General features: G+C 48.5%; 1 protein-coding gene across 7 annotated transcripts in view; it reads left to right on the top strand.

Annotated features, from left to right (window-relative positions):
- Positions 1-25931, top strand: part of COL27A1 (collagen type XXVII alpha 1 chain) — a 203893-nt gene that overhangs the window by 156079 nt on the left and 21883 nt on the right. For all 7 annotated transcript variants that reach the window (XR_012058524.1, XR_012058523.1, XM_072936676.1 and 4 more), the window contains 11 exons: positions 3946-3999; positions 4358-4402; positions 4520-4564; positions 4778-4831; positions 5520-5573; positions 7785-7838; positions 9399-9452; positions 10128-10181; positions 12054-12161; positions 24911-24964; positions 25086-25193. Coding sequence is in view for 5 of the 7 variants with exons in the window: in XM_072936676.1 (XP_072792777.1) it covers positions 3946-3999; positions 4358-4402; positions 4520-4564; positions 4778-4831; positions 5520-5573; positions 7785-7838; positions 9399-9452; positions 10128-10181; positions 12054-12161; positions 24911-24964; positions 25086-25193 (684 nt within the window). In the remaining 2 variants the exon portion in view is untranslated. The remainder of the gene's footprint in view (positions 1-3945; positions 4000-4357; positions 4403-4519; positions 4565-4777; positions 4832-5519; positions 5574-7784; positions 7839-9398; positions 9453-10127; positions 10182-12053; positions 12162-24910; positions 24965-25085; positions 25194-25931) is intronic.

Consider the following 25931-nt stretch of genomic DNA (forward strand, 5'->3'; position numbering starts at 1 on the left):
TTAAATTTGGAGGCAGTTGGTCCAGCAAGCCCCTCCCCCTATGTTGCTTAAATCCTAAAGCACATTTCTGCTAATCAGCTCCTCACAGCAGGAAAATGTGTGATCTCCTAAGGATGATATCATCAAAAAGACTGGGAGTCTCTATGAAAAGCTGAATATCAACCAGAGCCATGATTTTGTAACTCACATTTTAAAGCTGCACCTGAAATCCTGCTGTAAAGTGCCTTCCCTTGCCCTATTCTCCTGGCCAAGGTGCCTGACAATATTTCTAGAATTTTATCCTCTCACTGCTGGGTTCTGGCTCAGGTGATACAGAGGAGATTTTCAAATCCCAAAGCACATTTCTCTTTTCCACTGTGCCATTCATCCATCCAGCTCCTGCATCAGCTGCTGCCCAAGTGAAGCCTGCAAATCCAAGATAAGGGGAGCACACCTGCACTCCAGGCCCTTTGCTGCTCCATGCCAGAGGGAAGGAATTGCTGCCTCTGCCACATGGACCCAATGATTTCCAGCATCACCAACTGCAGGAATTTATAAATGCCAGGGATTTGTAAAGTGGTGTTATCTAAGCAAGCCTGAAAATATTTGCCTTTCCAAGCCATGTTGTTCATGGAGAAGTGGAGGGTATTGTTCTGCTTCCAAGGATCTTTCTAGTTGACTGAGAAAGCCTCAGAAGTGTTTGAGGAAAAGCTCGTTCCAGATTTATGGCCAGAGATGTCTCCCTTTGGCTTCACTCAAAGCATCTGCTTGCTTTTTTGTTCAGCCAGGCTGTGATAGCAAAATATCAATATTTGGATAACTGGGTAAGGAAGGAGCTTTGGCTTTTTGGAAAGGAGCTACTGACTGCTCCTTCAGGCTGCTGTTCAGGGGCTGGTCACTGCCTCTGTCTGAGCTCTGAGTAGGTGTTTAACAGCAGGAAATGCAGTGCTGCTCTGCAGAAACACCTGCAGTACATAATTCTGCAGGAGCTTTTCTGCTTTAGCAGCAGGATAGCCCTATTGCCTCACCTGGACTGGCAAAGCCTGTAGCTGGGCTCCCCTGCCTTTGTGGTAACCCCTTTGTTTAGTCTGGGGTTTCTGACAGCGCTGCTTGGTGTTGCTCAGCACAGGAAATGCTGTCCTGGCCTCACTGAGGGTCCAAGGGGAGCCCAGGGGCTGTGCTCAGCCCTGCTTGCAAGGCCAAGCTGCCAGGTCTGCAGGGGCAAGGCACCTTGAGGTCCTTTAAGGAGCCCTTGGGGCTCTTGGCTTTGAGATGCTCCCTGGAGAGCTGCCAGGACCTCACTCACTCATCTCTAATCCGCGTTGTCAGTAAAAGAGAGTTTTAAAAATTTAACTAATTGGCTAAATGTAGGTTTTCCTGTCAGGGTGGATTAGGGGAAGCCTTTATGCCAGGTTTCAGCCCAGGAGGCTGAAGAAGATGAAGCTTGCCACATGCAGTTGAGAATAGAGGGTCACTGTCTCCTTCTTCAGGTCAGATGCAATGAGATGTGCTGTGATGGGATCAGGCAGGTGACTCCTGTGAAGTGAGACTGCCCTGGCAGATCCTGCCATGGGGGTGACCGGGCTCTGCTGGAAGAGATGAGGATACTGTAAACACTTCCCCAGCCAGCCAGCCCTGATAAGAGCCACAGCCATCACTGAAGGGCACCCAACAGCCTCCACATGGCTCAGAGCAGCCCCTGCACTGGCAAAGGGGCTGGACAGGGCAGGACAGGCTACAGAAGGTGGGTCTGGAGGGGCCAGACTCATTCCAGTTTCCTTGCCAACTCTAACCCAGATCATCACTGTAACTTCCATGTCCTGCTTGCTTCTGATCCCTGTTCCCACTTTGAGCCTGAGCTAAGGAGTCCTTGCCCTCTGCACATCCTTCCCCTGCTTCACTAGCAGGTCACCACATCACCTCAGACAGTAAAGATGTAATTGTACAAAATATCCAAGTGACTGCTCAAAGAAAAGGGGAACAGTTTGTTTTCAGGGAGGATGGTTTGGTTGTTGAGGATGCTTTCCCAGAGTGCCAACATCAGAGCCACGCTGACACCTCCCTTCCCAGTGCAGCTCTGGGTATTTGCTGGGTGTCCCAGTCACCCCAGGCAGCCTCCAAGGTGCCTCCAGGCCCTGGTCTTCCACCACCCCAAGTATCAGGGCTGTCTGACTCCAGCTGTCAGTAGCCCTGCTTTTAAGCAGCCTTCTGGTCTTTGTCACTGTGCTTTGAGGTTTACAGGGACATGGATTCATGAAACTCTGGTCTTTACTGCTCTCTGATCTAGGGGCCAGCATGAGCCACAGCACTTGGGGTGCTGGGCTGGTGAGAGGTGCTGAGACATTTGTGCAGCACAGCCCCAGCTGTGAAACCCCCCTTCGGTTGTGGGGATCCCATCTGGGGCACAGCCCTCTGTCTGTCTGTCTGTCTGTCCTGGAGGCCAGGCTGAGCATTCTTCAGAGCTGTGCCATACTGGCAGTGCAATACAGGCTCTTGGTTATTCAGTCTCTGCTCCTCTGAGCAGCACAGGGCTTTGCCAAGCTCAGTAGGAGTTTTTGCATTATTTTATATTGACAATGTTTGTCTGCTGTAATAATTTGGCTGGGGTTCCTATACATTTCTGCTGTACACTGCTTTTCTTTGTGAGTCTCTCTCTTTGCCTGTCATCCTGGAGTTGCTTTTCTAACACACTGGCTCCCTAGCCCTGTTATTACTTTTGGCACTGGCCTTGCATCCCGATTAAGCACATTGGCTCCTGTTTCCCCTTTCTGCATTGGCCAGCTCTCAGAATTCCTCTTACCACTACGTTCTAGCACCGCTCTGTGTTTTTATTTATTATTTATATTGCAGTAGTGCCTAATAGTCCTAACTGAGCTCATGAACTGATTACAGACATGATGTCTGTTAATAGAGTCTCTTCATATGCTCTTTTTAAACCCTTTTCTTTTCCTTCACTGTGGCTCTTTATTCTCTGTCTGTGTGACACAGTGGTCTCTGGGGGTCACACGGTGCAGAAGGTTGTGTGTTCAGCTTCCCTTGAAAGATGGATGGTCTTTAAAGTCCCTTTCAACCCAAACCATTTTTTCTGTGATTCTCTGATCATATCCTCACCCTCTTCCCAGGGCTCTCCTCACTTGGAATCCTCTAAAAGAACAAGGATGCCTCTTGCTCAGTGATGCCCCAGCTGTACCATGAACTATTTTTAGCTACTCACACCTGCTCATTTGCAGCAGGGTGTGTGTCCCACACACCTCCTGAGGCCCCTGTGCCCACCTCACACTCACACACCCAGGAGCAGATGCCAGGCATAGCACCAGACCCTCCCCACCTCCAAATGCACAAGCACCTGCCTGGTCCTTACCAGCAGTCAGATCTTTAAATATCACTCAGCTGTAGATGAGGGCTTGGAGTTCAGCTGCCAGCAAATACCCTTTTCTCTTTGGAAGGAATTTGGGGCCCAAGACAATGTGAAGGTACTGTACAGTGGGGGTTGTGCACCTCCATACCAGCACTGTGACCATGTGACAGTGTGGTGTGGCAAGGGTTAAGGGCAAAGGTGTTGGAAAAGCAAGGTTTCTAGGAAGGGAAAGGTTTGCTGTCAATAAGGCTGGAACTGCAAATTTGTCTGTGCATTGCAAAACTGTAGTCCTGTAACCATTGTCTGAAATAAGGCTGTTCCTGGCCTGCTTTTCCCCTCTGGCTTGGGTTAGTCGTTGGTAGTTGGTTTAACAGGAATAAAAAGTGCTGTGTGCTGGTAACGGTGAGAAATGAAGCAACAAAACACAGAAAAATCTTTTTAGTCCTGGGCTCTGAGCTGCTGTGCTCAACCCAAGCAGGTATATGTTGGCTAAGCCAGGATTGATCTCATGGACTGTCCTGGTGGCCAAGGCTAAAGTGACAGCTGGATTTTCCAGTGAGCCATATCCTCTGTGTTCTTATTTCTGCCTCTCTTTTGCCTCCTTCTAGGGTGCCAGAGGGCCTGATGGACCCGTAGGCGAGCCAGGGGCGCGAGGTGCCAAGGTGAGTGCCAAGGCTGCTCTCAGCTGTGCTGTGAAATGCTCTGGGCAGGATCAAGGTCACATCCTCCCCCAGGAACAGGGATGTTCAATTGTTCCATGAGGATCAACCAGCAGGGACGAGTCTGTCTTGCAACCAGAGTAAAATCTATTCAGTATTGGTATCAGGGCCCTTGCCCACACTTCCAGCTGGTTGGGGTGTTCCTTGGGGCACAATCCCAGACATTTGGCCTCTCAAAAGCTACAGGGAACTGGAAGGGAAATTTGATGCTCAGAAATGTAAGAGCAGATGGGCTGGGGCAGAAGAGCATCACCACAACTTGTGCTCCTGCTGGATGTGTCTTTGTCTTTTTGTTCTGCAGGGCCGACCAGGGGAGCCAGGCAGGGTGGGCCCAGATGGGCTGCAGGTATGTCCCCTGTGAGAGCCAGAGCTGCCAGCCCTGGGGACACCCACATGTCCCCAGAGCACCACAGGTGTGTCAGCACATCCCCAGCTGATAATTGCTGTAACTGTGTGTTCACAGGGCAAGATGGGGGAGACTGGGGCGAATGGAGCACGTGGCTTCCCAGTAAGTGTCCATCCCTTCTACTTCCTTTCATAACCTGAAGTCCTTAAGTTTTGAGTCCTGGTCCAGGAGGAAGAATCTGGACCCTATCTCACACTTGCAGGGCCACCTCTCCCCTCCTGTCACTGGAGCACTTTTGAGATGCACATTTCTGCCAGGAGACATGAAGGATTGCTGCTTGGTTGGAGCTGACCCTGGTGTTTTTCATTTTTCTAGGGTATCCAAGGACCTTCTGGACCTCCAGGAGCAAAAGGGGCTCCAGGCGACCCGGCAAGTGTCTTATCACTCTCTCCATCTATCTTTCCTTGCACACAGACACTTCATTTCTTTCTCTGTCTCTTCCCCACCACTTATCCCATTCCCAGCTTCTCTGTCCTTGCCAATTCCAGTGTGGTCAGAGATGTGAAAGACTTGGCTAGAGTCCTAGGAGCCATAAGGAAAGACAAGGTCAGACCCTGGAAAGCAAAAGGGAATCATGGATCTACCAGGGAGAGTGTAGGATACAGCCTGGGGTGGTTTTTGGAAGGGAAGGTAGGAAAGAAGGGCAAGGTTGGGTCTGGGACAGGGTCAGATGTAACAGGAGGAGTTGAGTGTAGGTGGAGTGGAAGCAGGAGCAGGAGGGAGGTTGATGGTGTCAGAACTGAGTCCACAGCTCTGGGGGAATCACTGGGGAAAGACAGACCTCAAGGAGGGCCAGCAGTGCTGGGCTGTGAAGGGAGAGAGAAAGCCAAACACTTTCAGATGGGAGCCAGGGAGATGAAGGGTCTTCTGAGCTCTTTGCTCTGTTAAGGTGCCTCAGCACACCCACTGCTGGCCTCTCCATCCCACTAGCCAAATCTTGCACAGTGAGAACTCCTCTGAGATGTGGGAGAACTGGAGTCATCTTACAGACCATGGAAGTGATGGCCCTTCAGAAATGAAAGGTGTGTGAAAAGAGCCTTGTGTCTGTATTTTGCAGGGTCCCCAAGGACCACAGGGGCCACCCGGGCCTTTGGGAGAAATGGGGCATAAGGTAGGTCTGACCTTTGCTGCTGTTTGTTCTCCCCTTCCATCAGGAGTGCAGGACTGAGGGAGGAGTAAACGTGCAGGGGAGCATCTCTCCACACCTTGCAATGTGGAATGAGCAGGAAGGATTTCCCTTAAGTCTGACAGTCAGCTTTCAAAACAAACAGTGAAAATCAGAAATCTGAGCACCCTTTCCATCACAGGCCACAGACACCCAGCTGGTGGAAGTGCAGACCCATCTTCTCAACAGAAGATACATTTCAAAGGTGACCATGGCAGGGACCAACTTTTTGCACCAAGGTGCAGAGTCAGGGAGCCAATACAAGCACAATTCAGACTGAGTGCCAGTCTTTGCCTCTCCCTGGTGCTGTTGCTGACACACACAGGTTTGCCAGCCTGCCCAGATGGCCAAGACAGCCCCAGCAGAGGCCAAGGCAGGCAGTGCAGGAAGCTCAGAGACGCCTTTGCTGCTGACGGTGCTGCTGGGCTGTGGTTGCCATGAAGCAGCGACACAAACACACCAAAACCAACCAGCAGCTGCCAAACACTGCCCCAGTGGAGTGCAGGGGATGCCTCCATGGTCTCCCCCAACTCCCCTGCACTTTTGGCTTTATTTCACTCCCCTTAAAATAATACAGTCTTGGCTCTTTCTATCACATGTGCCAGTGCCCCTTGCACAGCTCCTTTCTGTAGGTCCTGAGCTGTAACACAGACGTGAAGGTGGCTTTGAATGCAGTCTATGCAAAGTGTGTGAGTCATGAAAGTTTCCATTCTCATGGCTGCTGGACTGGATGGAGTGAGCTCTCAGCATGGTAAACCACACTGGGAGCTGGAAAGCTGCTACTGAGCCACTCTGGATGCTGCCAACCAAGAAAGTACAGACCTTCATTCAAATCTGTAACTCTTCCAGGAGCCTTTCTCTGCACTGGCACCTCTGGAGAAACCAAAGCAGGATTTTTGCTTTCATTGGAGCTTGAATTTTCTCATTGCGTGACATGCCCGTTTGTTCACAAACCCAACACACACCCTGCTCCCTCCTCTGCTTGAATCCATTTCAGCAAGCCAGGAACTGGCTTTATTCCCTGGGTAGCTCCCTTGACTATGTGCTCTTTTTTCCTTTATTCCCAACTGTAAAGAGAAGGGAGATTGTTGTCTGGAATGCAAATATCATAAGTAAATAAACCACTCAAATCCTTTAAAGAGAAGCTTTACTGTCCCATCTTTGGGCTTGTCTTACAGACTTTCATTCCCCATGCTTCTCAGAGGTAGGAGCAGATATACAAAGATGAAAGCTCCCAATAGATCTTGGTACTAAAGATAGCAAATGACTGTGAGCCCACTATCAGGGGGTCAGATATTCCTATCTTTTCCCAGGTCAAGAACTCATTTTTGGCTCTTTGAGGGATGCCAAACCCCTCTACCAGAGTCTGTGCTCACACGAGAGTGAGAAACTTTCCCTCAGCCAGTCCAGCCTGGGCTGTGGATTTCTGGTCTGAGTCCAGATGTTGGCCTTTGGATATTTGCTAGCCCTGGACAGCCAGAGACAGCTGGGTGATGGATGTCAGGGCTAATCTGGCAAAAATTTATGCTGGAGGGCTCAGTGTCACCTTGCAGCCCTCAGCTCCCTTTAGCTAGCAGCACCATCATGCCCCTGCCTCTTTGGGATTGGGGGCAAAGGCTCAGCTGGAAGATGTGGGGCAACTAGCCCCTCATCAGAAGGAGCCTGTTGGTGCAGAGGATGTGCTTACACCAGTGGGAATGGAGATGTGGGGCTGCAGGGAGCAAGAGCAAGAGCACAGCCAAACATTTCTTTTACCCACTGTACCAGCCCAGCCTGCTGGACCTTTGCAAAGAGCTTCCAAGCCTCATTTTGAGCCTTTTCCCTTCCATCCCAGCTGGTTCCAGTGCTGCTCCCTGGTGGGGTTACTAGCTTTAGAAAGCAGAGGGATTGGAAGGAGCAGAGAAAGGTGCTTGGCAGAGGAGGCTGGGAAGAGGGGAGGTGTGAGAGCTGATCAGAGCCCTCCCAGAACCCAGGCACGAGGGGCCTCTTTGATGCTGTGGACCCCGAGCCAGCTCCAGGGAGGTAATTGCATTGCAACCAGGGCTTGGCTATCCCAGGAGAGCTCTGCTAAAGGAGTTATGTCTTTGATCTTGCTTTCTGCTTTGTTACAATGGGTTTTTTCATTATCTTGTTGTTTTGGGTTTTTTTTTTTCCCAGGGACCGCCAGGCTCAATGGGACAACCTGGTCCTGCAGGTGAACCTGGCATGAAGGTAAGAAAAGCCCTGAGTGGAGTTTCTCTGTCAGACTGGGGTCATACATGGCAACTTGTGCTCCTAAAGGACTGAGTGACATTGCAGGTTTACCCTCCAGCAACCAAAGCAGATAGTGCATTCAATAAAAGATAAAGTTAAAAAAACCATAAAACTGGGCTAATTTTAGCCATTTCTACAAATTCCTGAGCCCCATCCTGAGGGAGAGGCTGTCAGTGCTGGGGAGAAGCCTCATCCCAGGGATCTTGTGCCTCAAGAGCCGTGAAGGGCCTTGGAAATGAAGCTCAACTCTTTGCAGATCCAAAATCTCAATGGAGAGAGGAGTCCTTGAGACTCAGAGATCCAGGCAGCTTCTAATTCAAAACCAGAAGAGTCTTAGGAAGGTCTCAGATTTAAAAATACCCTCAGACAAGGTCCTGCCACAGTTTCCAAGGCTCAACTCTCTGGGGACTGAGCTCCTCTGATGGTTAAGGGGGAAGGGTGCCCTGCTGCAGACCATGAATGCACCTTCTTGTCCACATAAAAGCCATCTCTTTGTTTGAGTAAAATCCCAATGCTGGGCAGCTCAGAGGGGGTTTTATTTAATCCTAACCCACTTGGTCTGAACATTTGCTCTTGTGAGCAGAGCTTTTGAACAAACTCTACATGGGGATTAAATGCAATTTCCTCTGTGCTGCTCTTCACTCCCACCCCCATCCCATCCTTTGCCATGTTTTCCTTGGCAAATCTTCTGACACTTCACTGGAGCTACCGTGTCTTTGGCATCCTGATACTGCAGGAGTGTTTCAGCTCCAGTGCTCCTGGCTGGCCCTCCTTGGAGCAGGACACCATGATTTGCACAGACACCCTTTGACCTGCTGGCCCTGCTGGGAAGTTGTGGAGTGAGAGTCCTGTCCTGCTCCTTCTCCAAGGTGGAAGGAGCTGGACCAAGACTGGTCTGTGCAGAGCAGTTTGCTGTAGGATGAGGTTCATGGATATCTCAAACCTTTTTCCCTTGAATGCTCTGCAATTCCTGGGCTCTCTTCCATGCAGAGCAGGTTGCTTGGATGGGCACCAGTGGGAGAGAGACAGAACAGAATGCCCCATGGCCATCCTACCCCCAGTGCCACATTGGCAGGGTTCATTTTTTTGCCAGCTCCTTCTGTTCACTCATTTAACTACTGTCAAAGATTCAAGTTCTTCTGGAACTGGGTCTAAAAGAGCTGTTGGACTTTTTTGTCCCTCACTCTGGTCATGTCTGCCACCACACCAAATTGCACCCACCCTGCTGCTTGTCTGTGAAGGACCATGCCAGAGGAAGCCTTCTGGATCTGCAGCTGCAGGCAGCTCAGAGCCTCTGTGACCCCTGTCCTGTCCATCTTTGCAACAAACCCTGTGAGATGCGTCCTTCTCTGCTGCCCCTATGCTGGGCCTTTGAACCCCCTTTGAAAACTCAGCTGAAGGTGTTTGTGTGGGAGAGGGAAAGAAACAGGCAAAATTAGGAGTGCAATGGGAAGAACTTCACGCTCCCTCACTGTCAGTAAACAGCTTGTCTCCCTGTGTGTGCTCCCTTCCTTTTAGGGTGATCCTGGCCAGCTGGGAATCCCTGGAGAGCAAGGTCTCGTTGGCCAAAGAGTGAGTATGGCCACCTTCTGCTGGGGTGCCTCCTCAGTTCCCCAGAGGTTCTGTCCTTGCTGTCCCACAGCCCGGGCAGGCTGACCCTGTTCCTTCTGCGGGTGCTGGAAGCACCTTCCCCACAGAGCCCCTCAGCTCACGGTTCTCTCCGAGCCCTCAGGTGCCAGTGTGGCACCGGGTGAAAGGGGCAGTGTGGGAGCAGAGGTGGGAACAGAGGTGGGAACAGACCCCTCCTGTTTGCAGCGCCGGGCAGGCCGGAGCAGGAGGCAGCTCCAGGCAGGGAAACACTGGGCACACTGTGTGGGCATGGCAGGGGGATGAATGCACGGATTGAGGCTGGCAGGGGCTGTGTCCCTTCCCAGGACTGAGGTCAGTTGTTGCAGCAGGATGAGGAAGGCCCAGGTTAAATTAATTCAGACTGAGCTCCTTTTCCCACAAGGAAGGAGAGCTTCCCACAGGCCACAGCGGGTGGTGGAGGAGAAACTGTGGCTCAGAACAGAGCAAGAGGCTGAATTCCTGCTCTTGCTCCAAGAAGAGCTTGTTCAGCATTAGGGTATGAGATAGGCCATGTTAGAGTGCAGGGCTGGGCTGCCATCACTGCAGCCTGGCTGCTGCAATGAGCTCAGGGAAAAGCACATTTAGGCACAGCCTCATGGTGTTTGCTTCTGTCCACAGGGAGAATCCGGGCTGGAAGGGGACACAGGGCAGCTCGGGCCAGATGGGATCAAGGTAAGCCTCACTCCCATGGAGCTCCAGCTCTCACACACATCTCTGTGCACTCAGGTCCCTGTGATTCCCAGAGCCACGGTGAGGCTGGAGGGATTATCAGGTCCTCTGTGGAATAAACCTCTGCCCAGCAATCTCTAAGGGCTTTTTTCTGCAAGCACACATAACAAACCCCGCCTGTTTCACTCCTCTACCCACGTTTTTTGGCATCTGATCAGATCTCCAAAAAGGTCATGTTCTTCAAAATCTGGTTTCCAACAATTTGTCTGTTTTATTTGAGTCTTTGCAGATCAAATTTCCAACTAATCAGGAATTCCTGGGCCTGGCAAGGGAAATCAAGGATTGTCCGTCACTCTCCCCTGCACCACTGACCAGAACAATGTTAGAGAGTAAAGAAACCAGATCCCCTTCCCTTGGCAGAGCCCCAGGATCTCACTCAGGGTTTGCTCTGTCTCTCACTGCTGTGAGTTTGCTACCTTGCCTTTGGAACAGGGCTCTGATTCCTGTCCCTGCACAGCCAGCCTTCCCAAACAGGCCAACAATTTTGTTCCATGGAAAGAAAGAGCAGCCCATCCCACAACAATGCACTTTATTGCTTCTTTCTAGTTAAACTATTTGCCATGTGTCTCTACTTCTGCTTATCTCTGAATGTTGGACCAAAAATCTCTTCCTTAAGGACAATCAAGGCTTCTGTATTCTCTTGCTCTGCTGGCTGTGCCCAGGAGCTCTTGAACCAAACCAGCTCTTTCCACCCCAGGTGTGTCTCTGAACACTTAAGCAGATGTGTCTGTGCTCTTTAACCAGATGAGAGCTTGTTGAGCTCTCCCAACACAGGTGCAAGAAGAAAATGGTTCAGTTCAAGGCTGCTTGGCTACACATGTTGCTCTCAGTATAAAACTGGTCTTTATCATTGTCTCCATGTAATTTTGAGTGGTAGTACTGAATAATACAAAATATTTACAATATTTTATTTATTTTGATAAAAGAAAAGCAGATATAAATTTACTTCCTACACTTCTATCATTGTATTTCTGATCTGCATTCCAGTTGGTTGATCTTGCCAAATACTGAAATTTTGTTATCTGCCAGATTTTTTTCATAAATTTCAATGAATTCCAGGTTTCACATGGAGAGCTTTAATTGGGTATTTGGAAAAATTTCTTCACTGAAAGGGTGGCCAGGCATTATAACAGGAAGTGGTGGAGTCACTATCCCTACAAGTGGCACTTGGGGACATGGCTTAGTGGTGGGCTTGTCAGTGCTGGGTTGAAGTTTGGATTCATTCATCTTAAACGTCTTTTCCAACCCAAATGATTCTTTGATTCTATGATTCTGTAATTGTCAGAGCAGTGATTTGACAGGATACCCACTGCTCAGGCCATAGATCCTTTACAGGGCACAGTGACACAGTTTCACAGAGTGTTTATTGGAGCCCTGGGCTGATTTCGGTTTGGCAGCAGGAGCTAAGCAGCTGCTCCAGACAAACCCGTCCTATTAAAAGTCTTTCAGCATCCCAAGCTCAGGGCTTCTGGATGAAGCAAGGGAGACTTTCAAATCATGTCAGACTGCCTCATTCACGTAGGAGGTGCAGGCCTTATTGCAGGAGAAGCAAAGGGTTCAGGTTACTCTGTGTGATGAGGAATTCTTTCTCCATCAGCCAAGAGATTTTGAAGAAAAGAAACCTGGATTTGCTTCTTTTTCTAAATGTCAAGTGTATTATGACTCATCCTCATTCATCCTTTTTCTTGCAGGCTCTCTTCCTCTCAGACTCCTGAAATATTAATTATGTGGTGGGGTTTTCCCTTGCAAGAGCTTTGTGCAGTGACCCACATGTTGTGTGGGTATGAAAATCTCCCACTCTCCTCTCTTCCACAGGGAGACAAAGGAGAGCAAGGTCCAGAAGGAGAGAAAGGAGAAAAAGGCAATGAAGGACTGAAGGGAAAGGAAGGATCTCCTGGATATCCCGGCATCCCAGGTGTCCGAGTGAGTCTGTGAAACCAGCCCTTGGTGACCCCTGGGTTCCCTGTAGTGATGAGTTTGTGAACCAGGCCACTGCTCAGGGCAGGAGCTCACATGAGACGTAATTTGTCCTAAACATTATGGTAAAGTGAGTTGTTTTCATGAAAAACTATGTCCAGGAGATGAGTTTGGTCTTTCAACTAGGATTCACACTTGAGAATGTGAATCTGATCTGCCACAGGCTTTGTGCCTCCTTCCCACACCTCTGTAACACCACATGGTGTTAGAGAGAGTGGCCCAGAAGACTGAGAGGAGCTGATTTTTCCCTGGTTGCCACAGCTGGCTTGAGCCTGGAGCTTGGAATTGGCCACCTTGTGCCTTCTCTGATGGGTATTTGTTTACTTCTGGTCTTCCCTTCTAGGATTTCCCCCTTAAATATAGAAAACAACTAGAAGAAATCAGCAGGATATGACTCCTGAATCCTCAGTGAATATCTTGGGCATGTCTGGTTCATTGGAGGTCTGATCTTGGTGCTGTAAAAAGAAAAAGTTTAATTCTGGCTCTGAGATGAGAGGAAGCAGGGCAGTGTCAGGTGGAAGAAGGCTCTGCCCAGTGCCCCAGTGGGCTGCTCTGCCAGTCAGGCCTTTCTGCTTGAAATGTGGAGTTTATCAGGCTGCTGACACGGTTTATTCATTGTGATTGTTGTCTTGGATCAGAGTTATCAGCAGCGAGGCTGATTTAGCAGAGGGGTAGCCCATCTCAGTGGGATGCACTGCTCCCCTGTGGCACGTGTCTCACCCCTCATGCAGCTGAGGAACACACCAGCTCCAACCCCACACATCCATGGAAAAGGAACAAAAAGCCCAAGTGTAAAGGCAGCTCTGAAATCCCAGCCTGGGCTGGGTGTGAAGCAGCAGGGCCAGCAGGTACTGCCGAGCCCTGGGTGGATGCTCCATGGTGAAATGTTGATTTTCCTCTTGATGGTGTTGTGGCTGGCTAAAAGGAGGGCAGGAGAAGGGTGTGAGGAGATGGAAGCAGCAAAATAGATGGATTTATGTTATTTTTGGGCTGAGGTTGGGATTTGAGCACTGACTCAACTAGAAAGTGGAAACATTGGCTTAATACTTTAGTGCAGCCCCATAAATGTGCAGAATAAGCCTATAGTCCTGCCCCAAATAAGGCCACCCTTGGCCACAGGCCCCTGGACCCAACAGGGAGCCCTTTCAGGACTGGGATCATACCACAGACAAGGGTGGTCCCAACACCCCAGCTCCTTCCCAGCTGCAGACTGGCATGGCTGGACAGTCGCCCTCCATGGGCTGTACTTCTGGCTGGTTCACGTGTTTATGTCGTGTATGTTTTAAGAACCAATAAAACTACTAAAAATCATGCAAAAGCCATATTAAGTTATAAAGTATAAAACACAGATTCTCTCAGACTCTGTCCCCGCTGTTTGCCAGCATGTCCCTGGGAACATGATGCTGTTTTCTGTTTTATTTAAAAAAAAAAAAAGGAGTCAATAGAGCCAAAATTCCTGCTCATAATCACTCCATTTTAGTTTTTGTTTTTGTTTTGGGTTTTTTTTTACTGCAGAGTGCTGTATTTCCATCTACTATTTTAATATACTTCTTTATATTTCCTTGTGCCTAAACTCAGGCAGACTTTCAGACCTGCACAGTCTCCAGATAGTGCTGCCTGCCCTGCCAGACACTGTTACCTAATACACAGCCTGGTGTTCCTGTGCTCACTGAGGTCATTTAAATATGGAAGTCCTCCGACAGAAGCACAAATAATTTTCCTCTTCCCATTACTGAGAATTTCATTCTACATTCCCATGGAGAGTAGAAATATCAGTGGGATCTTCCTTAGATTTCTGTCAAGACAAGGTTTACAGCTCAGATAGAGATAACTGCAAGCCCCTACTTTCCAGCTGAGGGTTAGAAGCTGGAATATCCAGCCAAGCCATCCTCTGGAGGACACACTGCAAAAGCCACCACAGGCACAACCCACCACAAACTGCACAATGCACAGAAGTCTTTAAGGCTACTGGACTAAGAGAATTAAAAATCTTGTCATGGGGAAGTCGTGAAGGTTGTTCTCCCAAGGGCAGATATCAAGGTGACAAACTCCTTTGCAGGATTTGTATGGTGGCATGAAAATCGGCTGGGGAAGGTGTTGGAGGTGTTTGGATTGCCGGGAGAGGGAACACGTTGGGTTTGGGTGCTGCAGATACTGAGTGACTCCACACCACCCTGTTGTGAATGGTTTTAACACTTCTGATGTGACAGTGTATGCTGTCCAATAATCAGTTTAGATGGTGTTAAGAACTTCATCTTTAGCTATTGTATCTCCATTTGGCCTCTCCTGGCATGACACCCCCAAGTCCTTACATCTGTGTATCACCACATTCCTGCCTGGATCCAGTTATGTTTTCCTGGGTTTTCCTCAGCTCCAGTATTTGTTGGGATATCCTACTCAGCTAGAAAGGGGACAGGGAAGGTGCTGATGCTTCTGTGCCCTCAGTAGGAGGGATGCACACACAAGGATCTGTGCAGCTACCTGTGCCAACAAACTCTAGCTCCATTTGGGGGTGTGAAGCTCCTCTTCTGCTTCTGGAAGAGGCTGGCATTAGTCTGAGGAAGCTGATGCCCATCTGCAATTGTGGACATAGACAAGGTTCTTCTAAACCTTGGCTTGTCCCCATGTTACTCCAGAGGGAGGACCCACAGGGATATGCCTTCCATGGACAGCAACAACCTCTGGAAAAACCCTTTTCATCACAAGGTTCTGCAGCCACACCATGTCTTGAAGGTTTGTCCTTAATGCCAAGGAAATGTTTAGTCTTAATCTTTATTTTGCTTATGTCTACAGGAATGTGACACTTCACTATCAAGTGTCCTTGTGACAGATGTAGGAAATGAGGTGCCAGATTGCTCTGAAAGGATCTGACTTCACTGCTGGTACATTTTCAGCCTGTTTTGTATATCCTGGCTGGAGCAGAGGCTGGTGCTGGCAGAGCAGGTATAGGAGCTGGGGAATTTGGCACGACCAGCTCACACCTAACGTGGCAACAGGCCAGCATGAAGGATGGTAGGAGATTAGAGGCTCTGCAGTCCTGGAGCTCCCTGGAGATGGCAGATGAAGGGAGGTACCCCAGAGCAACTTTGAAAGCTGGAGGAAGCTGGGTCTGTGCTGCTCTTTTTGGTCCTGGAGAAGAGAGACACTCACCTGGTGATCAGTGGGGTCAGCACAGGCACATCTGGCTTTCCTGAGCAAGGCTTCATTTTCCAGAGAGTCATCCTGATGCTGATAGCACACGACTCCTGAACACAACCAAACTTCCCTCTGTGCTCAGGAAATATTTTTCAGAGATCTTTAGCTTTAACTAGGCTCAGCCATTTGTAGCATTAACATATCTGAAAACTGGTTTCCACTGTGGTTTTGAATCTCAAACAAAAAGCAGCAGGGAGGCCCCAGTCGAGTCTCCAGGGGTAGTTTGTACGTGTTTCAACGCCAGCAAACAAACCTGGCAGCTGAGATGGTCCATGAGCTTCACAGCTGTGGCTGGCAGGGCTTGAGGCAGCTGGAGCTGAGATAAATGAGTATCCTCTATCTTTTGGTCACTTTGTCCAAGTTCACACTGCTCTGCTCAGCCCCAGTTCCTGCTCAGTGGAGGAATGGGCCAGTTGTCCCTCTGGCCATAAGAGAGAAACCAGAGCACCGGTGCAAGATCCAACTGGAATTTCCAGAGATGTGCACCTTTCCTGAGCTGTTTGCCCACGTATTATCTCTTCCCAGTGGTTTCTGTCTTCTAACACAAACTTGTTGCCTTCACTTGACCTTGACTCTCTTCTGAACATGGCCATTTGCCCTCTGGTTTGAGCAACAAAAGGCAGAAAATCCCTTCCCCTTGCAGAGCACCAGGGACTGTTTGGGCATCTGCATTCAGAGAGACTGGCTGGAAATCCAGACTTTTTGTATGGGCAAGGCAGAATGAGGATATTCTCCTCACTACGTGGAGACACTGGAAAGTACAACAGCCTGGTGAACTCTGGCAAGCATCCATCAGCAGTGCAAGTGTCGTGGTGTGGTTTGCCAAAAGAAAAAGATAATTTATCTGCTCATCTGTAAGGCTGTGGGGGAATAGTGCCACAGAGCCTGAAACACCAGGAGAACATCACTGGAGATTAACCTGCACTCACAAAGGATCTGACTGCCCATCAGAGCTGCTCATTGCATCAGAGGATGGTAAAAGCCAGAGGCTGAAGTCACTGGTGTGCCAAAAACAACCTAGTCACAGGAGAGTGGGCCCTGAGAGTAACCTCTTCCCCCAAAAAGTGCTTCCCTCTGCTGCTTCCCCTCTGCAGTGATAGAAAATGTGGCACTTCAGCCCTTCCCGGGGAGGATGACAGATCCAGCAGTGGCTGAGGAAGGCCCAGGCCAGCTGGAGGAGAGAGGTGATGCATTTCCAGCTGCACTCTGTGGCTCTACACTGTGGTTTGTGTAATGTGCTGGTTGCCATACATGGCAGACATCTGATAGCAAGAGGTTTGCAGTTCCAGGAAAGCAATTGGAGAGCCTGGAAGTGCTGAAATACAACATGCTCTGAAACAAGAAATTCCCTCATTGTTCAGCAAAACTGGGAGTCGAGCTCTTTCCACTTCAATTTTAACCTGAAATCCTATCTGCAGTGTCATTCAAGCCATGTCAGGACTCAGAAAGCTTTGAGCCAGACACTCAAATAGTCTGAATTGCCATAAACAATTACATCAGAGAAGATCTTGCTGCATTTGCCGGCCCTGTTGTGGCATGCAGATGTGCACCATCAGCCCAGAAGAGCTTGAAGGGCTGAGACTGAGAGAGCTGGGCTGGGCTGGAGAGCTGAGAAGGTTTTTTGAGGGAACTCACAAGATCAAACCTCTCTCCAGCCCAGTACAGAGCGTGGAGTGAACTCGTGGCTCTTGGCTCCAGTGCTGTGGTCGCTCCCCAGAGCAGCAGCAACCCCACACACAGCTCTGGATGGTGTCCTGAAGATCCTTCCCATCACATTTTTGTCCCTCTCTCATCGACAGGCTACAATCCTGAAGTGGAAGGAGGACTTGCTGGCCAGGATGGGCCTTCTGCTCTGAGCTGGCAGAGCTGCTCCTGTGATGCCAGGCTGCTCTCTGGGCTCTGCAGTGCCAGGGCAGAGCGGGAGCCTCTTCTCATCCAACACATTGCTCTTGTAGAATGTTGTCCAAACATCACTTACAGCAGAATTTGCCCCAGAGTGGTTTTTGCTCTTTGTTCTTTTCTGTTTCCTGCCACTGAAAACATGATTCAAAGGTTTTCTGCAACAAAGCGCCTCGCTCTGCTGTCACTGAATCCAGCCATTCTCTGCATACACATGAGCTCAGCCACAGCTGGCAGCACCACATCCATGGCATTCAGCTCCCTGAAAACACTGAGGTTGCCGAAGGACAATCCTAGAGTCACCACTGGTTTTAATCTCTGCTCTCCATGCAGAAATTTATGGGTTTTTTTGATAATGTACTGACCTGTTGTTTCCTGGAAAAGCTGATTTTTGTGCCCTGGACCATGGGATGTCTATGGAGCAATTACTTGAATGAAATTTCTTAAAATCCCCCAGCTAGAGAGTTCGGGGTCACCCTCTGACTGAGCAGAGGAAGGAATGGGGAACACCAGGCTCCGTGTGTCTGTGGTACCAGCGAGGTCCTCACATCCTTAATCTTAGGAAATGAGTAGTGTTAGTCCAAATCCTGCCCTTGAATAATGTGTTAGGAGTAGACAGTAAAGTGGCTTGCCCAGGGTCATGCAGGAGGTCAGTCAGTGGCAGAGGAGGCCCAAGAGATCACAACAGGCCATACCCCTGTCCTACAGCCTGTCCTTTCCAGCAGCTGCTGTATCAGGGGGCCAGTTCCTATGCTGGAGCCCAGTTTCCAGGGCTGAAGGTGTTTGCACTTGGCCATGGTGTGTCCTTGAGTTACAGCCCTGGAGTAATTACTTACTGCACATTACTCGTGCAGACCAACACCCAGGAAAACCATAAGCAGGTGTTTGTCCTGCATCAAAAAAACAGAAGTGAATAAAGATGCTCAGAAGTGCAGTCAAATATGCTGTAAACCTCTGCTTTGAAGAGTTTTAGACCAAGAGTCAGGGCGATGCCTCTCTGTGGAGCTGCAGGCCTGGGGCTCTCTGCTTCCCCTCCTGGACCCAACGTGAGCATCCCTGGGCACCTCTGCCCACAGCTGCAATCAGCTTCTCCTCTTGCTTTGATAACCCCTGCTGGTGGCCCCAGGGTCAGCCTTTCCTGAACATTCCTCTTAATGCAGAGGTACATGCTGGATTTTGTTGTTTGGGTGATGTTATTATGTGGGGTTTTCCCACACTTTTTTGCTATCCTGCTCTCTGTCACTCAGTCCACCAAATCCACTGACACCTTTGGAGTAGAGCAGGGCTGCCTGTGAGCCCTGTGCATCCTACAGGGAATCACAGAGCTTTCCCAATCCCAAGGGAACTGCTGCTTGCAGCAACTGAGGCTGCTCTCAGCAGCTGAGGGGCTGTTTGGCCCTCGCAGGCTCTGCTGCTGGGGAAGGCAGGCTGATCCCAGCTGGTCTTCGTTTAGAGTTAATAGGAGTCAAAATGAGCCAGAATTTGAAATAAATCCCATTGACTTGGCACGCTTTCTTTCCTGACTCAGACGAAGGAGACACACTTTTGGGCAGTTGCTCCAAGATTCCCCTCCTTATTGCAAGAGAGGATTTCATTCCCCTCCTCTTCCACAACCCGAGGGCATCTGTGTCCTTCAAAAGGAAGATATTAACCCTTAGTGTTTGGGGGAGTGTCAGTCAGAGTTGTGCTGCCCAGGTGCTCTCTCTATTCTTTTTTTTCCCGTTGTCAGATTCCAACACTAATTTTTTGGAGCATTTTGGATTCATTGGTGTATGAAAGCTTCACAGCTCAGTGCGGATGAGGCCTTGCACTTTTCTTACACTTCCCACTCATCCATCAAGCATTTTAGTGGCACCTTTGGCTCCGGTGCTTTCTTAGAGATGAAGAAGTAGAGGCAAAGAGAATGGGGGAAAAAAATAATCATCCCAGAAACAATAGTGGCAGTCAGAGCTATCAGACTGAACCAGAGCAGCTCAGAGAACACAGCACTGCTCTGTACATGACTCTTTGCTGCCTTACACTGTGGCTGCTCAGAAAAATCAAGTTAAATAGACCTCCTCCTCCACAAAACCGAAAGCAGCAAGTTTCAGAGCAACAGCTGCATGCAGATAAGAGTTTGCTCTTAAGCAGAGAGTTCAGGATACACATTTTTGGGTTGGATTCCCATTTTAAGCTGAGGAGCTCAGCTGAAAGGAAAGTCACAGCGACTCTGGCTGTAGTCTTGCCATCCAAGACCTTTTTATAGGATTTCCCCAATTTGCTGCTTCTTTGAGCACAGCCAGCCAGCTCTACCTGCACTCCCCACTTGGGTTTCCACAGGCAGGCCAAGAGCCCATTGCTGCCCAGTGAAACCCTCTGAACCTCACAGTACAATCAGGTCTTTCTTCTCGAGAACAGTTGAGTCTTTCTTCTTTCCCCATACTCATTCAGGAGCTGCTGCCCTGTCTCCTCCCCTTGCAGACTACTGCTAGGCAGAGTGATTATGAAATGTGTTTCTTATAAATCCAAAACATTTATGTCTTCAAATGCCCGGCCTAAATAATCCCACTAATTTCCTGAGTGCTTGTGAACTGTCCTCCATGGGGGGAGGCTTCTCTCGATCAAAGTTTATTAAGTAGAGGTTCTCATATGGAGACATTGCTGAGCAGTAGGAAATTATATAGGGCTTTTTCATTTCCCTTTAAATGAGCTCACTGGCTGGGCCTGGACAATATGGGCATGGTCATCCTATGGTTCATGCTTCCTACCTTTATTGCTGCTTTTAGTTTTCCTGCCCTTTTTACATCCAGTGCCTCAAACTATCACTTTTTTAACTCTGTCACCATGTCACTGTTTTTCCTTTGCTCAGTAGCTGTATTCTGGTGGTTCTGTTTCTTCCTGCCTTATTTTTGGGAGGGAGGAGTGACCTCAGACCTTCACTCAATGACACATTAAAAAAAAAAAAAAAAAAGAAATAGTTTGAAAATATGCTCCTGCTCCACAGCAGTCCTGAGCAATCTGAAGCAACCTGAGGCAAGCTTTGGGAAGCTCTCGCACCAGTTCTGTGCCCTGAGGGCTTCCTTCCTGTGCTGTGCTGTGCTGCAAGGAAGGCAGGAACACATTTGCCCTCTGGAATGCCAAGAGCCAAAGCAGGATGGTGAGTCACATCTCTGTTACCACTTCCCCGACCCATTGCCTGCAGCAAGAGCATCACTGGATGTGGGGAAGTTTGGGTCAGGATTTTAGCCCTGTTTGTTCTTTGGCTCTGTTCAGGGCATATCTCTCTGCAGTTCATTCAACTTCCTTGTTTTGTTTTTCTGGATGTTGTTGTCGGAACATAGATTTCAACTGTTGATGTCTGGAGAATTTAAAGCTGAGCTGCTCATCTATTTGCTCCCACTAAACGTTGCTGTTGTGCTGGGCAATAGATCTGACTTTTCTGTCAAGGCCATCAGCAGCTGGAAGTCTCTTTTTCTTTTTCTTTAAAAATTAACCAATTTGCATTGGAAAAGAAACCATTCCTCTTTCCCTTAGGGGAATATCTAAGGCGATACTAAAAAAAAATCCTTGTAAATCTGTGTCCTTACTGGAGATGACAATGAAATTTTAAAGATGCTAGACCTAAGATTATATTTTTTTTTTTTGCTTTCCTTGGATATTTTGGCATAGCTGAAGGCATGTGACTTAATAAAACTGCTGCTTTCCACTGTCCCTGGTCACAAATACCATCATCATCTGGAGGTACTGATATGCTTCTCTAGTGAAGAATGCAGCATATAAAGAGCAATCACCATTTAAAAATAGTCCCACTGACAGAAGAGGCTTGGAAAGAAGATGTATTTTCTCAGCAAACCAGTAGCCCAAAGCATACAACAAAATGTGTACAAACCTCAGGAACAAAAGCACCAAGTGTTCAGTGCCTTGGCACAGTGACCCTACTGATGTGAGTCCAGCAAAGGGAACTTGGATTTAATTATTTTGATGTGCAGGCTTTTGTACATCTTCTGCCCTCACTCCTATCTCTGCTAAAGATAGGAACTTTAGGAACTTCACACTGCAGTAAAAGAGGTACCAAAAGGTGCTATATTCCTGATGTACTTTGGGGAGAGCCTGGATGAAGATACCATCTCATTGAATTTTATTTTTATCCTTTATTTTTTTCTTCCTGTTCTGGCCCTGATTTTTTTCATCCCTGGACAGACAAGTCAGAAGAACAGAGACAAAAAGGATGGGATTATTTTTGAAGGCTACCTAAGCTGTTGCTGGGCTTTTTCTTCCCTATGCAATGCGTGGAGTGGGGCAGTGCAGTGATTTCTGGGAACTGTGCAAAACCCTGCGTATGTGCCCTGGGAACATCTGGGATTGCAACAGCAACCACATCTGGATCATCACAAGTAGAGATATCACATATCTGGGAACCCCAGACAAGTGCTGAACTGCCTCTAAATTCATCTGGGCAGAGTTCCTGCACTGTTGGAGAAAGCATATCCAGGAAAATCAGACACATGGTAGGCTTCCCACTCACCAGCAGAGCTTGCTGGCCAAAGTCCTAGAAAGCGTGCTGGGAGAGCACAGAAATATCCCTGACTGATAGAGCTTATTCCTCTCGAGAAGGTGACTCAGTAAGTCAAAATCTGAGCCACATCTCTGCCGGTGCCATCGCCAGCGTGGTTTGACCCATCTTTTTAATACCAGCCAAGCTTTTAACCAGTGGATGAGAGTCAAGAACAGCAAGGGAGGCTTGGAACGAGGTCTCCATGGCTTCCTGTGAGTGACAGCTCATCTCCCTGTACTGACAGGAGCTGGTGATGCTGCCAATGTTTTTTTCTTCAGCAATAGAGAAAGAGCTGCACCCCAGCTGGAGGACCCAGGAGAAGCTTCTGGAGCAGATGAACATCCCTGCTCCCTGAGGCCGATGCATCATAAGGGGAAAATGGTACAAGGAGTTTATTGGAGCCCATATCTGTGTCCTCATCCACCACTGAGGGAGAAGACAACCTGAAGGAACCCTGAGAAAGTCTGAGAAGCTGTTTGTACATGGCACAGGCTCGCTGTGGATTGAGCTCATTTTTGCAAGCAGGACTTGGACTGTCAAAGTTTGGTTTGGTTTTTGTTGTTTACCCTCTCCCAGATGATTCTATTTGTACTCCGTGATGGTGAGTGCAAGCAGGAACTTGAATGCTGACAGATTTTAGGAGCAGTGTGGAAATTTTGTTTCTCAGATGGGAAAATTTAAAGCCTGAACTTGTCTTCTTGAAAAACAAAGACATTTTCCAATGCAGAGTAGAATCAAGTTTCAGTCATGAAACTTCCATGGGAGATGTATCCTGGTGGAGGGAGCCAGGCTGTACCTTCAGGCTCTGCTGAAGAAGCTGTGAGATCCTCGTGACCTCCCCATGAACAGGATCCACCTGCTCTGCCCAATGATAAAGAGTGTGTCTCACCAATGTACTGGTATCTGCATTTTTTACAGAAAATATAACACTTTCTCAGCCTGGGGACGGAACCTTTGCATGGAAATCTTTGTTTTATGAGCTGCCACAGCACTGCAGTTCCTGTTTCACACATCTAAGTGTGCAAAACTACTCTGCTGGAGAAGACCAAGGCCTTGGCTATTACTGGGTTAGAAACAGATCTAGCTTAAAGTGGGCATTCTCCCATCTGCAGGAAGCATCTATTGCTTGTGCTTCCACAAGCTCTTAAAGCACAGTCCAGGGAGACTGATGAAAAAACACTATGCAACTGATTAAAAACCCCAGTTGTCTCTTTATTCTGTCACATCTTGTTTTGACAGTAGAACTTTATTATGACTGATTCCGCTATTCCCTCTCCAAAAATTTAAGCCATAATGTGCCAGGGCACTGCTGCAGAGCAGGGGCTGTGGGAGTTACTGTGCTTCAGGTGCTGAGTACCAAGTCCCACAGTGAGCTGCTGTGGAGCTGGAAGGGTCTGGCCATTTCTGAAGCTTTCATTAGTGAGGACTTCTCTGTACTCCTGTCAAAAGTGTAAATCATGTGGGTGATGCTGGAGGCTTGGCACCAATCATCTACTGCGGCTGCTTGGCATCTGTGGGAAAGTAGTTCCAAAAGTGATCTCTTTGAAAGTGGCAGCAAAAAATAGCACACACGAAAAAAAAAAAAAAAGCCCTGAGCAGTATGTAAAAGACACAGAACAAGGCTCATATGCTCCTCTGCAGGGACCTGTGCTTTGTGAGGCCTAATGGTGTTGGCAAGGTTGACTCCTGAAATGTTTGACTTAGGTAAAATGCAGCTATTCCCTCTGGGGAAGTGAACTGGCACAATCCTTTAGGGTTGGAATAAGTCTGAATTGCCCCTTTGTGTTCAGAGCAGGCACTTTTGAGGCCCATGTTTCAGATCAGAGTGAAAACCCCCCGATATGTCTCACTTTATAAGTTGCTTTTATTCAGCTAAGGCTGCAACACCAACCATGGTGAAAATTATACCTTCTTAGCTGGAAGGAGGGGAAGCAGAGGGAGAGATGTGGTGCTGGTGTGGAGATGCTGTTGAAAAGTTTATCACAATTGCCAAAAAGCATGAGTTATTTTCTTCAGTTATACTTCTTTTGCTTCTTTCTGTCAAATTCAAAATATGCTGTCTCCCTTGCAGCCAACAGGTTCAAACACTGGATAAAAAATGAGCTCCCTGAGGTCCCTAAGGAGAGGCTGCTGTATTTAGCTGCTCATTATAGCACATCTGTGGTGTGGGTGCGAGGAGGGGCAGCAGGTTCTGCACCCACACTGGGTTCTGAAAGCAATTCAGCATTCCTGTCTCTGCTTGCCATGGCTCCCACCTCAAGTTTTGCATCCCACTGCATTTCTAGAAGCCTGATGGGTAGATTGTGGTTTCTGCGTGTGGCAGTAATAATACAAATGGAGGGAGGGGGTTTTCACTGTGAGCAGGAAGTTGTGTGTGGTAGGTGCATAGAGAATGAAACCATTGCCTTTTTTCACAAGGTGAAAATAAGGAGAAGTGCTGTGGAATCGATGGGTTCTGTTGGTAGGCTCCTAAAACTATATAAAAAGTGTTGATACCTAATTTAGTGCCAAAGCTGATGAAGGATACAACTGTTGGTAGAGTAGTGGTGCAGAGATGGCATCTCAGGTGTGAACCAAAGGAAACCTTTTGTGGGAATCAGGGTAAATGTGTTTTCCACATTTCAGCCCATTCTGTAGCAGAGGCTGGGTAGGTGCACTTCTGGAGATCCTTCTTTTGCACCCTTGGAGACAGATGGGCACAGTTTTCCATGACCCACCTATCTTCAAGATATGATTTCAAAGTCATCATCATCACAATTATCACAGTGTCACCTTTCAGCTGTGTTCCCCAATAGTCCCCTGAGCACAAAGACCTTTCCACCTTTAAGCAATGAGTTTTCCTCCATGTGTTGGAGCAGCTAAAGACCAAACTCAGGCATAACCCAGCTGTAGCACCTGTGGATTGTGATCTGACCTGCACAACTTCCTGGCCTCCTTGGTGGCCCCCACGTGTGGGTGAGGATGCTCTCAGGTTTGTGTGTGCTAGGGAAATGGCTTGGGAGTGTCTGGTTGGGATGTGCCTTCTTTGGTTTCCCATTCCAACAGCCTTTTTTTTTTTTCCTTCCAGGGACCAGAAGGGAAACCAGGAAAACAGGGGGAAAAGGGCAAGCCTGGCCAGAAGGTAGGAACATCTCCCTTTGATAACATCACAGCCTGTGCTTCTCCCTTTCGTCACTCCTCTGGGATGTTTTCCTGCAGAAGGAGTTTTGTCCTGCACTGATGTCGGTGTCTTTGCTCTGCAGGGCAGCAAAGGCTACCAGGGGCAGCTCGGCGAGATGGGATCCCCAGGGAAGCAGGGGCCGAAGGGGAACCAAGGCCCCAAAGGATCCCGAGGTACCCTGGGACCGATGGTGAGAAGAGCTCTGCAAACGGCTGAACTGAACAGAGAAACGTGGCTGGCAGTGGTGGGCACGGGCCTGGATGGAGCAGAGAGCCCAGCAGAGGCTCCAGGGCACTGAAATGCTCTTAGATGGGTTTAATTGGCCAAAACATCTTAACCCTTGTTCCAAGCAGCACAGGAGAGAGTCCATGGGGGTGGTTGGGTTGGTGCCCCCGTGAGCCCAGCTCACGTTGCATCGAGGCAGTTCTTCACAACTCCCCAGATAGGCTGAAATTGCTGAAATATTGGGGATTTTTCCTCAGCTGAGTGAGCTGATAAGCTATTTTTTGCTAAGATCTTCCCCTTTGAGACTGCACACTCATGGCAAGAGCTGCTTCCAAGTCAAGCTGTGTTGTTACAAGGAACTCTGCCTTGGATTTCTGCCCTGTTTCTACACCCACTCTTGATCTACTTATCTCAAACACTTGGAGCAATAAGAAATATAGCATGGGAAAGGGTTTGAACTGGGTACTGAAGGTGAGGCTTCCAGAGAGAACAGCCATAGTGTGGCAGAAAGGGGAGGTATTTAATTTGCTTTAGGCACACAAGATAAATGCATCGAGATAGCAGTGGTACGTAAAAGTGCCTCTCATGCATTGCAGGCTGGTTAGGAAACTGATAGAACTTAGTGTAAAATCAGGAATTATTTATGAACTAGGAATAGTGATCATATATCAGAATAGTAGCAAATGAGTGATGAAGTGATGGT

This window comes from Taeniopygia guttata, chromosome 17 (assembly GCF_048771995.1).
Source record: "Taeniopygia guttata chromosome 17, bTaeGut7.mat, whole genome shotgun sequence".
Taxonomy (NCBI): domain Eukaryota; kingdom Metazoa; phylum Chordata; class Aves; order Passeriformes; family Estrildidae; genus Taeniopygia; species Taeniopygia guttata.